The sequence below is a fragment of the Kogia breviceps genome, chromosome 7 (genome assembly GCF_026419965.1).
Source record: "Kogia breviceps isolate mKogBre1 chromosome 7, mKogBre1 haplotype 1, whole genome shotgun sequence".
In the NCBI taxonomy this organism is placed as follows: Eukaryota; Metazoa; Chordata; class Mammalia; order Artiodactyla; family Physeteridae; genus Kogia; species Kogia breviceps.
In genome coordinates, this window is record NC_081316.1 from 14,108,052 (window position 1) to 14,120,433 (window position 12,382).

The following is a 12,382-nucleotide window of genomic DNA, read 5'->3' on the forward strand; positions in this document are numbered from 1 at the left end:
TGAACATGATTATTTGGTGTTGTGTTTGTTCTTATGTATCCCATTTTCTGTTTGGGGGGAAATTATTTGATGTTATTTTTAAATATTGCAGAGGAATTCCCAATACCAAACACTGTCTGTCTGTTTTTATTACAGACAATGGGCTTATATTTAAATTACCACATCTCGTTTAGTCCACGTTGTCTCTACTAAGACCCTCTTTTCTTGATGCCCAATGAAAGACAAAATTCATTTTTCCTTATTTGTCTTTCACATCCCTTTTCCCTTCATTCTCCATTTTACATAATTCTTTCCTGTGAGAGATTGAAATAATAGCCACTGTCCGGGTTATGGTGCTCTTATATTCTATTCTAAGAAAGCACATTACTTGGGGTTTATAGATACAGATTCAACAAAGAGTGACTCTTACATAAATCTTCAGCAACTTTTATGCATTGCTTCACTGATCATTTGCATCAGTTGCATCTTCACCTGTCTGGTGCTAGAGACCAAAGTACACTTTTAGCTCTCTTGTGTTCTACACACTATACAGACTCTCCATTATGTTAAATACATATGTTAGTACAATGAATGCTCATGGTATATTCCAATTTCCAACATTGTAGTTTCTTTTGTATGGTATCACTTCCTGTCAGAGTCCTCCTGGGGATTGGATGATGACGTTTTAGTAATGTTAGTCTGTAAACCAGAGTGTTAGTATGAAGCGATTTCCATTGTTGATTTAGCTCTTGTTTACTCAAGGTTTCAGGTACAAAAAAATCACTTGTTAAAACATTGTCTAAATTTCAATGTATGCTTTGTTTTGTTAACTTTTTTTTAACCACAAATTATCATTGCTCCCATAATCTAACCTGCCTCTCTGTTTCTTAGGTTTGGGAGAAAGTTGATTCTCAGGTGGTGTTTGCTCCAGCTCGCCATCTCTGGGACCTGTGAAGCCTTTGCTCCCACCTTTCTCATTTACTGCTCACTACGCTTCTGGTCAGGTTGTTCTGCTGTGGTCATCATAATAAATAACTGGATGCTCAGTAAGTCAACAGTTTTGATTTTCTTGATTTTAACCTTGAAATTTCACCCTTATGTGACATTACTATCCCAATTGGGTTTTCTTTCAGTTGTAGAGTGGACAAGGACCCAGTCAAAAGCCATGGTAATAACACTGATAACCTGTGCCATTAGTATTGGACAGATAATGCTGGGAGGACTGGCTTTTGTCTTTCGAGACTGGCATACCCTGCAGCTGGTGGTGTCTATACCATTCTTTGTCTTCTTTTTCTCCTCAAGGTATGAGCCTCTCTCTCACTCCACTTAAGGGAACCTAGGGTGAAAATGCATATTGAATTGGGATATACTGATTTTCTTATTCCCTGGACCCTTTCCTGTTGTTTTGACCTAAACCAGGGTTTCTCATCAGTTCACTCTGATCAATTTGAGATTTGAGAAGCAGAATAGGGAGTAACAGTGATCTTCCTTCCAGGGAGCTCTAGGTGTTTTCTGCCATTTTGCTTCCTAAGTCTTACCCAGTATTGTGGTCTCTGAGTTATTCCAATATTATTTTTCTTATAGACTTGAAGATATACCTTCAATTTTTTGGCTTTGGAATGAATAAGGTACAATAAAGTTTTCCATGCTTTTCTATGTTGCAGATGAAATTGGATAAAGGAAGAGGCAGAAAATTTAATTCATAGAGCAATTTAACAAATATCCACAGAATCTCTCCAGAAGTGAAAATGACATGCAGATTGGATGACTTACATTACATGTTCAACACTCCCTCTTCCCTTAAATAATTTTAACAAATATATTTATTTATGGATAATTCCATCCCTACACTTAAAACCACTCTAGGGAGAATTAGCTTTAGTAGATCACAGAAAGATGACTACAGGCTTAATATAGTGAGATGAGTACAGGGAGAAAGAAGAGTGTAATCCATGTCAGACTCATAGGCTAAGTCATTCTATTCTCATAACAAGGAAGATGTGCTTATTGTTTCCATTTATTTATAAGAAAACTAAAGCAGATGTAAATAAGTGACTCATTTACGTAGTTAGTTACCAACACTTCTGGTAGTGGCAGGAGTATTCACAGTATTTGTTGGCCTGAAAGTTTACATAATTTGGGGACTTCTTTTTTCAAAATAATATACATTATGAATATACATTATGGCACAAATTTGCCAGATCTCATGCTAAACTTTGGAAGGGAATTATACAAGTGAGGGACTCTCAAACTTAAGCTTCATAAGCCTCTTGGAAAATCTCCTGGTGAAGAAGCAGAGAGGCAATTTGGAAACAAAGTCTGTGATCCTATGCATGTAGTACATTTTTTGCCTTCCATCCAATAGCCACCACTTCAATTGGTGGTGGCTACTGGATGGAAGGCAAAAAGCATAGGTTGTAATTAACCATAGGACGAATAAGCAAGAGATAGCTGACTGCACTAGTGTGGGCTTCTTTCATCAGGTGGCTGGTGGAATCTGCTCGGTGGCTGATTATCACCAATAAACCAGATGAGGGCTTAAAGGAACTTAAAAAAGTTGCACACAGAAATGGAATAAAGAATGCTGAAGCAGCCTTGAACATGGAGGTGAGCAGGAAGGGGAAGGTGGTTATTGGGTTGGAGAGAAGACACAAATTGACACTTGCTTTCTCCTTATTATAGATAGACAAACTGCTTTTCTAACAAGGGCAGCTAGTTGAGAATGCAAATTTCCTGGTCTTTCATGGCCATCTCATAGAAAAGAAGCTGTGAGCATTGTCCAAAGCTTCTTCCTATAGCTCAATTCCCGCTCTGACTCTATACCCTATGTACTCTCCTGGGTGCCCTGCCCACCTATGTGGCCTCATTTTCAATATATCATTGTTGCCATTTAATTTCCTGGAGTCTCCCTTAACTCCCTGCATCCTTCTTCATACCATGTTCACTCCTGTGATTGCATGTGTAATATGTCACTTTATAAACAAAGGGAACACATCTCTCCTCTCCTATTGGGTGTCAGTGCTCATCACAATACCTGGCACTGTGTTGGCAAATGACACATTTGTCGTTCTTGAAGGGTTTGAGAGCGACCATGCAGGAGGAGCTGGAGGCCGCACAGACCAAAACTACTGTATTCGCCTTGTTCCGCACACCCAACCTGCGTAAGAGGATCTGTCTCCTGCTCTTTGTGAGGTGGGCTCCACGCAGTGCATGACAACATTTCAGAGAGTGGGGACATGAATCTATGTATTGCATAGGTTTTAACAGTGCTGTGAGAGGGAGGCACTGATTTGGAGAAAAAAATGAGGAAATCACACCAAATAACACTCACATGAAACAGATTATATGATGAAAAGTTAGTTAGGTCATATCACACTATCAGTCTTTTCTCTGGAGATTGATGTTGAGAATTTCCATCACAGTACAGATTTGGGCACTTAATTTTCTTCATTTTTCTTTCAATTTTAATTGAAGCAAACAGAAACAAGAAGAGGTCAGAAATATATACAAGTCAATGAATATGTCAGTATGTAAAAAGTTAGCCAACATACAGATCAAGATAGAAAATCCTAACTCCCCAAGACTTCCCCTCAACTATCTGGTACAGCAATATTCACCACCTCCACACCATTGCCTGACTCTGTTCTCTCCTCAAAGCCCTCTCCTGTGCCAAATAAAACTTAACAGTGGTTCTGATCTCCTTCACTGCAGATGAGGGTTGCCTGATCTTGACCTTCACATAATATAAATGATAGAAGGGTTCTGTGACAGGCCTCCTTTCCTCATGCTCATTCATGAAGATTCAGCCATTCTGTTGCATGTAACAGTAGGCTGTTCTCCTCCCTAGTGCTTTAGTTTCCATTAGATGAATACACTACAATTTCTTTATGTACTTCAATATTGATGGACTTTTATTTGTTTCCAATTTGGATACAGTTTTTTGTGTTAGCACAAGGGCTTCTGTTGAAGTCTTGCTCATTATCTCTTGAGGGGATATAAGTATTTACTTTGGTATAGTCAGGAAGAGAAATTTTAAATTCTGAATTTTTGAAGATTTACACACATGGACAAAAAGCACACAGGATGATAACACCCACTGCCAAGCTTAAGAAAGTGACTATTGAATAGTATAATTTATCTTTCCCAGACATATCCTAGTAGACTGCTTGTTCATTTAACTACATTGTGCTTTTTGACCTTTTCATATCCACTAGGACACAGACGTACGTTTCTGAATTCTAGATAATCAGAGTGGAAGGAAAAAGTACATATAATGATAAAGAGAAGACCTGTTTGCAATTGCTGTGTTCTGTGATGGTTTCTTCTATTTTCTTTTTTAAAAAAAACATCTTTATTGGAGTATAATTGCTTTACAATGGTGTGTTAGTTTCTGCTGTATAACAAAGTGAATCAGTTATACATATACATATGTTCCCATATCTCTTCCCTCTTGCGTCTCCCTCCCTCTCACCTTCCCTATCCCACCCCTCTAGGTGGTCACAAAGCACTAAGCTGATCTCCCTGTGCTATGCGGCTGCTTCCCACTAGCTATCTATTTTATGTTTGGTAGTGTATATATGTCCATGCCACTCTCTCACTTTGTCCCAGCTTACCCTTCCCCCTCCCTGTATCCTCAAGTGCATTCTCTAGTAGGTCTACATCTTTATTCCCATCTTGCCCCTAGGTTCTTCTGACCTTTTTTTTTTTTCCTTTTTTTTACATTCCATATATATGTGTTAGCATACGGTATTTGTTTCTCTCTTTCTAACTTACTTCACTCTGTATGACAGTCTCTAGGTCCATCCACCTCACTACTAATAACTCAGTTTCATTCCTTTTTATGGCTGAGTCATATTCCATTGTATATATATGTGCCACATCTTCTTTATCCATTCATCTGTTGTTGGACACTTAGGTTGCTTCCATGTCCTGGCTACTGTAAATAGGGCTGCAATGAACGTTTTGGTACATGACTCTTTTTGAATTATGGTTTTCTCAGGGTATATGCCCAGTAGTGGGATTGCTGGGTTGTATGGTAGTTCTATTTTCAGTTTTTTAAGGAACCTCCATACTTTTCTCCATCGTGGCTGTATCAGTTTACATTCCCACCAACAGTGCAAGAGGGTTCCCTTTTCTCCACACCCTCTCCAGCATCTATTGTTTGTAGAGTTTTTGATGATGGCCATTCTGACCAGTGTGAGATGATATCTCATTGTAGTTTTGATTTGCATTTCTCTAATGATTAATGATGTTGAGCATTCTTTCATGTGTTTGTTGGCAATCTGTATATCTTCTTTGGAGAAATGTCTATTTAGTGTGATGGTTTCTTCTATTGCAATACCTAAATCTGTCTCTCTCTGGGTGAAATAGATATTTTATGTGGACTCCTTTCCCTTAGATGCTCTTTGGGTAAAAGGTAGATCCTCAGTGGGAATCTTTGATTCCATTTCTGATGGTACAGTTGGTACATGTTTGCTTTCCTGAATTCTTACATTTTCTTTTAGCCCCAAGAACTCTGATATGAACTTTAAATTTTCCAGAACTGTGTTTGAAACCAGGACACTATGCTCCCAGTCAAGGGGACACAGGTAGTTTCTTTGCAGTTTCAGTCACTAGTTGAGAAAAGGGAAATGTTTTACAGTATTGGGGTTGGCGGAATGGAGGGAGGACTCACAGCATACAGACAACTCTCAAAAAGAAATGTTTCCCCTAAATTTTAAGTTTTAATGCTTATATATTCAAATTCTCTATACCATCCAGTTTGGTGATTGGATCAGGTTATGTTTTCCCATCACTGCTAACTCTGTGCTTAGGGACTCAAAAAAAAGGACAAAAGGAATATCATTTTCCTTTATAGCCATGTTATTTTAATGGTAACTTTATCACCCTAAAAGCAAGTGTTATACAAATCAGACTAGACCTTTATTCTTAAACATTGATCATTGGCTTCCTGGGTCTATATAATAATCAACTGCAACACGTTGGCTCTAAACCTTACAGCTTGTGTCTTTCCTCTTTTGTTCACTACAGATTTGCAAACACAATACCCTTTTTTGGCATCTTTTTCAATCTACAGCACTTTGGGAGCAATATTTTCCTGTTCCAGGTAATCTTTGGAGTTCTCACTGCCTTAGCCCGATGTCTTGCATTTCTAGTATTGAATTATATGGGCCGTCGACCAACCCAGATGCTCTTCATGTTTCTGGTGGGACTTTCCATTTTGACCAACACGTTTGTGCCCCAAGGTGAGAGAAGACTGACCTTTGGGGGAAAAAAGTGTCTTTTTCCCACCCTTCAGGGATTGTATTGAAACACTGAAGTCAGGTTTAAAAAGAGGTACCAGTTATGTGCTAAGTATTCCCCCAAACCAATCTGTTGGTTTATGAGAAATTCTGCTAAAAAATTTTGGGGAAAAAAACTAAAGGTCAGCGAGGGGCAAATCAGGCATATGTTCATCTCATCACATTGTGAAGTGTCTTAAAGTGGTACAATTTATCCCAGATTATTTCTCTAGGACAGCAATTGTTTACCTGCCTTTTGTCCATTCACACTTCGAATAACAAACATGGAGGGGTGAGGCCTTGCAATGAGGACACAGCATGGTCACTCCCTTTGTTTGGTCTCTTCATTACCAGCTCTGATGACTAGTCACTTCCCCGTCTCTACATACCCGCATATGAGTGTGGTGTTAAGTCACCATGACTGCAGCTCTTGCTCATGAGAATCTCCCAGGAAATGAAAAAAATCGCCCTTTTTCAAGGAATGAAGGAGTGAACGGTAGGAATAGAATTTAAGCAGATTAAAATCCTTGTCCGGGGCTTCCCTGGTGGCGCAGTGGTTGAGAATCTGCCTGCCAATGCAGGGGACACGGGTTCGAGCCCTGGTCTGGGAAGATCCCACATGCCGCGGAGCAACTAGGCCCGTGAGCCACAACTACTGAGCCTGCGCGTCTGGAGCCTGTGCTCCGCAACGGGAGAGGCCGCGACAGTGAGAGGCCCGCGCACCGCGATGAAGAGTGGTCCCCGCTCGCCGCAACTAGAGAAAGCCCTCGTACAGAAACGAAGACCCAACACAGCCAAAAATAAATAAATAAATAAATTAATTAAAATAGGTGTTTAAAAGAAAATCCTTGTCCATTCCCTGTTAGATTACTTTACAAGTTAATGGAAGGATGATCTGTAATGATTAGTAGAACCTTAGTGGGCACTGGGCTTCACCATCTCTCAATGCAAGAATATGCTTCACAGCATTACAGATGGGTGGACTCTGCTCTTTAGAATATCATTAATGATGCAGGCTTACTCCCTTACAGGAGAGTTCTTTCCAATATTATAAAGCTATAATTAGATTTCTTTTTATACAGTGCAGAAAACTGTTTCTTTGAAATTTTTTTTAGTGGTCCTAAATTCTTTTTTCCAAATAGAAGTTTCCATTCTTGGTTCCTCATGTCTAACACTGATGTAGATCCAGCTTCTCTTCAGCCTGTCCACTAACAGAAAAGCCCTGCCCTTCTCCTACTCTCTTGTGCCATACTCACCCCATGGCAATGCTGTATCTACACTAGGTTGACTGACTCATTGAGGTTTGTCTGGGACTTCCCAGGTTTTATTAATGAAAATCTCACATTGCTAAAACCTCCTAATTACCAGGAAAACCAGGATGACTGGTCACTTTGAATTTTGCACTTTAATTGTAAAGCCCTCAAGGTTAGAGTTGAGGCTTAGACACAGTAATTGTCCACATGACAGTCCTACCTTCTATAATAAGCACAGAGCAAGTACTGGACAGAATAACTAAAAGCAAATTTCTTCCACACTCACCTTTTCTTCTTCTTCTCTGGCAAATCTCAGATATACAGAGGGATTTGCTACAATTAACCGAGATAATTTTATGTACATTTTACAACCTATGTTGATAACTTTATCTTTCTCAGTTTATAAAAGACTCCATGATCCTGCTACTGTAATATTTTCTACAATCTATTTAAAACATGCAAATAACCTGTAGAGTTGTTTGTCCTGAATGAATTTGGTGGATGCTGATTCCTTTAACACAGCTTTCTTAATCTCACTGGTCTTCCTCTCTCTAGAAATGCAGACCCTGCGTGTGACTTTGGCAAGTGTGGGAATCAGCTGTGTTGCCGCTTCTATCACCAGTTATTCTGTCCACTATGATGAACTCATCCCCACTCTCCTGAGGTATAGGGATATTTTATGTCCTCCTGAAGCCTGAGTAAAGATTGCTATATAGTGTCCAGTAGTTTAATATAATTTGTGGTTTAGGAAAGGGACCAGGAAAATGTTCTAATTCCACTAATAATAAGGTAGTAGTTGCCCATTTGTAAGTTCCAGTTATGAGTGTAAAACAGAAATATAAAGCACCAAACATATTAGAAAATAAAAACAAACAAAACAAGTGGATTTAACCTTAATTACTGGGTATTTGAGGTTGGCTTTGGATGTGGATTTTCTAAAAAGTGACTTTTTATTGTTTATCATCTAATAGCTGTAAACTGTACTAATAGAATAGAAAAATGGAAAATCAAAAACAAAGAACTTTGAATATCCCTCCAGGGCCAAAAAATAGGACTTTCCCAGCTAATTGATGCTTATTGTGGAATAACATAATAAGAAATGTTAATTATAAAGCAATTATTTGTAATAATAATAGTAACAATATACTAAAAAACAATTATCACCAAAGTTTATCAAAAAAGCTGACTTGGTGCCATGTACTGTGCTAAGCAGTACCTCAATGCATCTGTTTTTATTAAAATGATGAAAATGGGTCTTAACGCATTTTGACCCTGTCAAAGACAGCTAGAAAACCACAGAGCAAATCACAAAAACAAGTGTTTCATAAAGCCCACATATGTAATTATTGTGTTTTAGTGTGTTCCATATCACATCAAAACAATAGATTGTAAGTTATATGTGTGGATTTTTACTGGATTATTATGTATTCTTGTTTACCCTTCAGGGCAAAAGCTTTGGGATTAGATGTAATGGCTGCTAGATGTGGGTCAGCACTGGCTCCCCTCTTGATGACCCTGGTGGTGTATCTACCCACTCTGCCCTGGATCATCTATGGAGTATGTCCCATTATTGCTAGTCTTGTTGTCCCTTTCCAACCTGAAACCAGAAATCTGCCTCTGCTTGACACCATCCAGGATGTGGAAAATAAGTGAGTAATGCTTCTAGCCATCCCCTGGGAGAGACTGTGTGCTTTGGATCTGTGAGTGAGAAAGACAAAACACAGAGTGGGTCCCTCAGATCACTGGGAAGGCTGAGCCTGCCTGGGATACTTCCATCTTGGGCCATTGCCTTCACAAGTGACAGGGTTATTTCTAACCATTGTGAGTTCCAGTCTAGACTGCAGAGATTCCTCTCTGCCCTGTTCTCATTGGTAGTTTTAGTGCTGAAGAGACAGTAATTAGCTCTGTTGTGAGGGCATATCTTACTTGCCCTCATGATAGTATTTCATGATCCTCAGATCCATAAGAGCAGGGGATATAAAGGGAAAAGAAATGGGATGACCAGTGAGGGAACAATGTTAGGAAGATCATTGAGTTAAAGACTGTTTGAAGATGGCCATTCTGAAAATCTACAAACAATAAATGCTGGAGAGGGTGTGGAGAAAAGGGAACCCTCTTGCACTGTTGGTGGGAATGTAAATTGATACAGCCACTATGGAGAACAGTCTGGAGGTTCCTTTAAAAACTACAAACAGAACTACCATACGACCCAGCAATCCCACTACTGGGCATATACTCTGAGAAAACCATAATTCAAAAAGAGTCACGTACCACAATTTTCATTGCACAACTATTTACAATAGCCAGGACATGGAAGCAAACTAAGTGTCCATTCACAGATGAATGGATAAAGAAGATGTGGCACATACATACAATGGAATATTACTCAGCCATAAAAAGAAACGAAATTGAGTTATTTGTAGTGAGGTAGATGGACCTAGAGTCTGTCATACAGAGTGAAGTAAGCCAGAAAGAGAAAAACAAATACCGTATGCTAACACATGTATGGAATCTAAAAAAAATTTTTTAAAAAGGTTCTGAAGAACCTAGGGGCAGGACAGGAACAAAGATGCAGACGTAGAGAATGGACTTGAGGACACGGGGAGGGGGAAGGGTAAGCTGGGACGAAGTGAGAGAGTGGCATGGACATGTATTCACTACCAAATGTTAAATAGATAGCTAGTGGGAAGCAGCCACACAGCACAGGGAGATCAGCTCGGTGCTTTGTGACCACCTAGAGAGGGGATAGGGAGGGTGAGAGGGAGATGCAAGAGGGAGGAGATATGGGGATATATGTATATGTATAGCTGATTCACTTTGTTATACAGCAGAAACTAACACACCATTGTAAAGCAATTATACTCCATTAAAGATGTTTAAAAAAATTTTTTAAGAAAAAAATAAAGACTCTCTTTGAAAAGATAATAAAGAAATAAATCTTGTGTAGGTGCTTGTAAGATTCAGACAAATTTTGTCACTACAAGTAATGGAAAGTACCAAGAATAGGGGGGAAAAGAAACTAGCAAAAGTCTTTTAATATGAGAAATATGCTATCTTCGTAACCTAGGGCTTCAATAATAAAGTTCCACAAACTGAGTGAATTAAACAACAGAAATGTATTGTCTCACAGTTCTGGAGCCTGGAAGTCTGAGCTGAAGTTGTTGGCAGGGCCATGCTCCCTCTGAGGGCTCTAGAGAAGGGTCTGTTCCAGGTCTCTCCTGGTTTCTGGTAGTTCCTTGGCTTGTGGCAGTTTAACTCCAATCTCCACATGGCATCTCCCTGGCATGTCTCTGCGTCCAAATATCCCCTTTGTATAATGACACCAGTCAAATTGGTTTAGGGACCCAACCTACTCCAGTATGACTTCATGTTAATTATATCTGCAAGAACCATGTTTCTAAACATGGCAATCTCATATTCTGAGATACTGAGAGTTAAAGCTTCAGCATATGAATTTTTGAAGGGACACATTTCACTGCATAACAAAGGGGGCTAAGATTTTCAACTCACCCCTTGACTTTCCAAAGGTGTCTTTGGTCAGAGGTCTAAAAAGACCAAGTGAGAGTAGCACTTTCTAACTGCTTTCTTGGGTCTGCACAGTCAGCAGAGCCTTTTGCAGGATGAGTGTCAATCTTTCATGGATTTTATTGGATTATAAAAAGCTGATGGTTAAGGATCAATTTGTACTTGTGCAGGGATGGCATCCAAACTTACTTTTATTTTTTTCTATTTTTTAATGTGTGTTTTTGTTTGCTAACTAGTTTGTTGATTTGGTTTTTTTCTGTTTTGTTTTTCCAGCAAAAAATTCTCAAGAGAAGCAAATGAAAAAGATTTTTACATTAAAGTGACAAAATTTTAAGTGGATTTCATGAGATGACTGGTGAGGAAAATAAAAATAGGAAGAAAAAATGGGAGTTTTCCTTTATTTTTACATACTAGCAAGAAAATATACTGGAACATGAATCTCATTTACAATCATGGCATTAATTTTCAATTAAACATATGATTTCTTGGAACATGTAATTCCATGATCAGAAAAATGGTGCCCACATAGAATGTTAGGAAACATTTCTTTCCTCTTCTATTCCTGAAGGAGTTGGTGTAAAATGGGTAATATGTCTTCCTTAAATATTTGGTAAAATTTCCAGTGAAAATACCTGTAGTTTTCTTTGTGGGAGAATGTTTAACTATAAATTTATTTCATGTAATAGATACAGGACTATTTAGTTTATCTTTTTCTTCATTAATAGTTTCTCTCCTTATCATAGATTCTATTTTCCTATAACTTTACTTACCTAATTTTTGATGGATGCCAAGCTTTGTGTCTTAACTTCTTGGGTGTTAGATATTTTTATTCCTAAAAATATTATTGAGTTGTTTGGGATATGCCTAAGTGACTTGAAAACACTGATCTTTTTGGGTCCGGTGGAAATCCTGTGGAGTGTCTACCAGGTAGCTGTTTGGACTCATCCACAGGCTATCAATACTGGTAAGGGGCTGAAGAACCATGGGCAAAAGGACGGTCTGGAGTTATCTCCTGGCTTGCTCACCAAATATGTAACCAAACCAGGTTTGTTTGCCCGTCGAACAGCAAGCCAAACACTGAGTCACTGACGTTTGCAACAGAGAAAGTGTTATTTGTGAGGTAGCCAAGTGAGGACACAGGAGAATAAATCTCAGATATGCATCTCCAAAGGCCAGAGGCTTGAGATAAATATTTATGATATAAAGAAGCAGAGTGGTCTCAGGCATTTGGAAAGGTGATAGGAGGTTGGGGAAAGATGAAGTAACTCATTTCTGTGCAGGCCCAGCTTTGGGGTCAGTGGGCTCAACTAGTCTTTGCCAGGTGTATTGGGCAGGAGCTGACTC

At 39.0% G+C, this 12,382-nt stretch overlaps 1 protein-coding gene across 1 annotated transcript in view; it reads left to right on the forward strand.

Annotated features, from left to right (window-relative positions):
- The window catches only part of LOC131760149 (solute carrier family 22 member 10), a 45,282-nt gene extending 33,910 nt beyond the window's left edge, over window positions 1-11,372 (forward strand). Inside the window, exons 3-10 of the mRNA XM_059069960.2 lie at window positions 871-1,025; window positions 1,113-1,281; window positions 2,463-2,586; window positions 3,056-3,171; window positions 6,010-6,224; window positions 8,069-8,177; window positions 8,959-9,162; window positions 11,312-11,372. Of these exons, the coding sequence (XP_058925943.1) occupies window positions 871-1,025; window positions 1,113-1,281; window positions 2,463-2,586; window positions 3,056-3,171; window positions 6,010-6,224; window positions 8,069-8,177; window positions 8,959-9,162; window positions 11,312-11,372 (1,153 nt within the window). The remainder of the gene's footprint in view (window positions 1-870; window positions 1,026-1,112; window positions 1,282-2,462; window positions 2,587-3,055; window positions 3,172-6,009; window positions 6,225-8,068; window positions 8,178-8,958; window positions 9,163-11,311) is intronic.
- The last annotated feature ends 1,010 nt before the right edge of the window (window positions 11,373-12,382 follow it).